Source organism: Phalaenopsis equestris, unplaced genomic scaffold, assembly GCF_001263595.1.
Source record: "Phalaenopsis equestris unplaced genomic scaffold, ASM126359v1 Scaffold000229, whole genome shotgun sequence".
Classification (NCBI taxonomy): domain Eukaryota; kingdom Viridiplantae; phylum Streptophyta; class Magnoliopsida; order Asparagales; family Orchidaceae; genus Phalaenopsis; species Phalaenopsis equestris.
The window spans coordinates 208,812-211,835 of record NW_018164671.1 but is presented as its reverse complement, the minus strand read 5'-3'; the positions used below and the strand labels follow the sequence as shown (position 1 = coordinate 211,835).

The window sequence follows — 3,024 nt, the reverse complement described above, 5'->3', positions numbered from 1 at the left end:
TTCTTACGGGCAACCCCCACACCAAAAATAGTGCCGACACTGATACTAAACCCCTCTTGGATAATCGAACATAATATCTAAGGGCTACGGAAGCTCTATAATACCTTACAATTACCAGACCAAATATCTTCTTCTTGATGAACCAAATATGCCAACATATGCATAACCTACAAGGTATCACTTCCAACCTCTTAAATTTATTTTTCATTATCAACATTGCACACTTGATTATGACATTGTTATCACACATGGCGACCCTCTTCAGACATTATCGAATGCCAATTGGATCGGTGACGTGGTGAACCAGAAATCTACTATCGGGTTTCACTACAGGAATTAATCATATTTGTGTCAGATATTTTCGACATAAATTGGATGGAAATCTGATGATATTTAAGGATTATCATCGAATTAAGCTATTGCAGCCCGCCACCGCCACCAACGGCTGTCAATCCCCTCCCGTCGCCCTTGCTCAAGGCAAATATATTATTTCAATCTACTTTAAGCCAAAAAAAAAAAATAAAGTATTACGTTTAGCTTATGGTGAACCAAACAACTCAAAATTATTTCAAATACAATACGTTGAATAAGCAAAACTAAGGGATAGAGTGCTAATGGAAGAGAGAGAGAGAGAGAGAGAGAGAGAGAACAACAACACGGTAATGAATAGTAAATTTGTGTAATCTTTATTCATGAAATGGATCCCCTAGCGTACGTAGGTATGGTGGAAGTATTTTAGTCTATAAATTAATGCGCCCCAGGGAGCCGACGGATTTGACTGGGTGGCCACTAGGTCGGGTGGCCATCAGAACGGGAGGACATCAAGTCAGGTGACCATTTGCTCTAGAGTTGAATGGTCTGCTTCATTCATTTGAGTTGGAGGGCGCTAGATTAGTCTGTATGGATAAAACCATGTAAATTTTTTAGGGGATGGTCTACTCTTTATCCATTAGAGAGTGTCATCCTCCTTATACGCAAAAGTTAGATGGTTGTACGGACAGTGATGGGTCATCTTCGATAAGAGAGGGAGCCACCAGCCATGTCATCTCTACTAACAACCTTGAGATTTATTTGAGATTCACACTAACACATTCTTTATGTACATATTAAATCTTTCTAAATCTCTTGTTGCTTGATAGGGACAACTATGATAAGGACAAGAGCATCTAAAATTTAAGAACTAGTTCATGGTATTCATTACTATTAATATATGTAATAATTGAATACTTCTTAATTTTTGTGTTAAAACCATTGTAAATGAGACATAAGGACTTATCTTCCTAGCATTCTTTCAGATTCAACTTCCATTCCCTCAGTAGCGTCGAGTATGGAGGGTGGACAACACTCGAAATTCATTAGTGAGGATGCTGGCGCATTAGTGGTTCAAGCATTGAAGAAAAGGGTGAGGTCCTTCTCTAAGGTTAAATGACCTAGTAATCGTGTAGTGCCTAAGATGAGGACCTCTAAACAGGTGGTTGAGGTGGGATCTATAAATTTAAGTAATGGCCATTCAGTCGATGGTTCTTTGAGGATGGAGGGGGGTTTCCCTATGAGGAAACTTTGCATAATGGGAAGTTGTCATTCAGACGATGACCAAGAGGACTGAGCCGCTCCTCTCCCAATCTTTTTAGAGCTGAGGGAGGGGCAAAGTCAAGAACCTGATTTTAAAATGTTACCTCCGGAAGTGCAGGTGATGGTTGAGCAAGCGGTTGCTTTCAACCCTTCAGTGGGTGGTGCCTCTCAGCACCGATGGAGAATGAGATTGAGGGAGAAAACATTCTTCTTTAGCACTTATGATTTGGACCAGATGATTGATCTATCTTCTGGGAGGGTACCAAGACTCTACCTCTTGTTGAGCGTGGGGATCCTAAATTTGGTGTTGCGGCGAATTTTGCATATGCCAAGTATCTCAGACGCTCTGAAGGGTTGCTTGGAGATGAATCAGTGTTATTGGTGGTGTGTGTTGATGTTGGGGGTGATGTTGTTAGTGGTGGTCTTGGTGTTCATGATACTGTTGGTGATGTTATTGTTGGTGTGTGTAGATGTCGGGGGTGACTCTTTAGTGTCATGATGGCGGTGCTCTTGGTGATGTGCGTAGATGCTGGGGTTGGTTCCTTAGTATCATGATGATGATGCTCTTGGTGGTTTGTGTAGATGCTGGAGGTGGTTCCTCAGTGTCGTGATGATGGTTCTCTTGGTGGTGTGTGTAGATGTTACTGTTAGTGCCATGGTGATGGTGCTCATGGTGGCGTGTATAGATGTTGAGGCTGGTTCTTATGTGCCACGACAATGGTGCTCTTGGTGGAGTGTGCTGATGTTAGGGGTTGTGTTGTTAGTGATGATGTGGGTGTTTGTGGTTTTTTGTGATGTTTCCTTCCAGTTGGTTTTTTGAGTTCTGGTACTTTAAATGAAACTTTATTTTTCATATGTTATACATTTATGTTGCTTGGTTCTTTTTCATGCTAATGTCATCATGGTAAAGGCAAAAGAAATTGGTTCATCTATGATGGGGATAAAGTTGTTAAAATAATGTTTCTTGACCTATGCATTAAAGAGGTAAAATTAGGAAATAAGTCAACTACCTTTTCTAATAATGAGGGTTGGCAAAATATAATAAAGAAATTCAAGGAATGGACATAAAGAGATTATGATAAGATGCAATTAAAAAACAAGTGAGATCAGTTAAAAAATGATTGGATAATATGGAAAGAGTTGAAGTATGGATCCACAAGCTTAGGTTGGGACCCCATAAAATAAAGCATAGATGCTTCAAAAGAATTGTGGGTCGAGAGATTGGAGGCTAGAATTAATAGAATGTGAAGTCCCTTACCAATTATTTATTTCCTCAATTACACCAACATAAGAATAACACATTAATTGGTAGATCGTTCAAAATCTAAAAAGTTTATGTTTGGTGGTATCAACCCTGAACTTGAAGAAAAGTTGGACAATATGTTTGGTGGAGTTGTTGCCTGGGTGATCATGCATTGACCCCTAGCAAGAGAGGTTTTGCTGGCATAACTA

The 3,024-nt window shown here is 39.8% G+C and overlaps 1 protein-coding gene across 1 annotated transcript in view; it reads left to right on the top strand.

Annotated features, from left to right (window-relative positions):
* Positions 1-2,392, top strand: part of LOC110023737 (protein NRT1/ PTR FAMILY 5.2-like) — a 14,525-nt gene extending 12,133 nt beyond the window's left edge. The window contains 2 exon segments of the mRNA XM_020723295.1: positions 1,831-2,028; positions 2,120-2,392. Coding sequence (XP_020578954.1) covers positions 1,831-2,028; positions 2,120-2,392 — 471 coding nt within the window.
* The last annotated feature ends 632 nt before the right edge of the window (positions 2,393-3,024 follow it).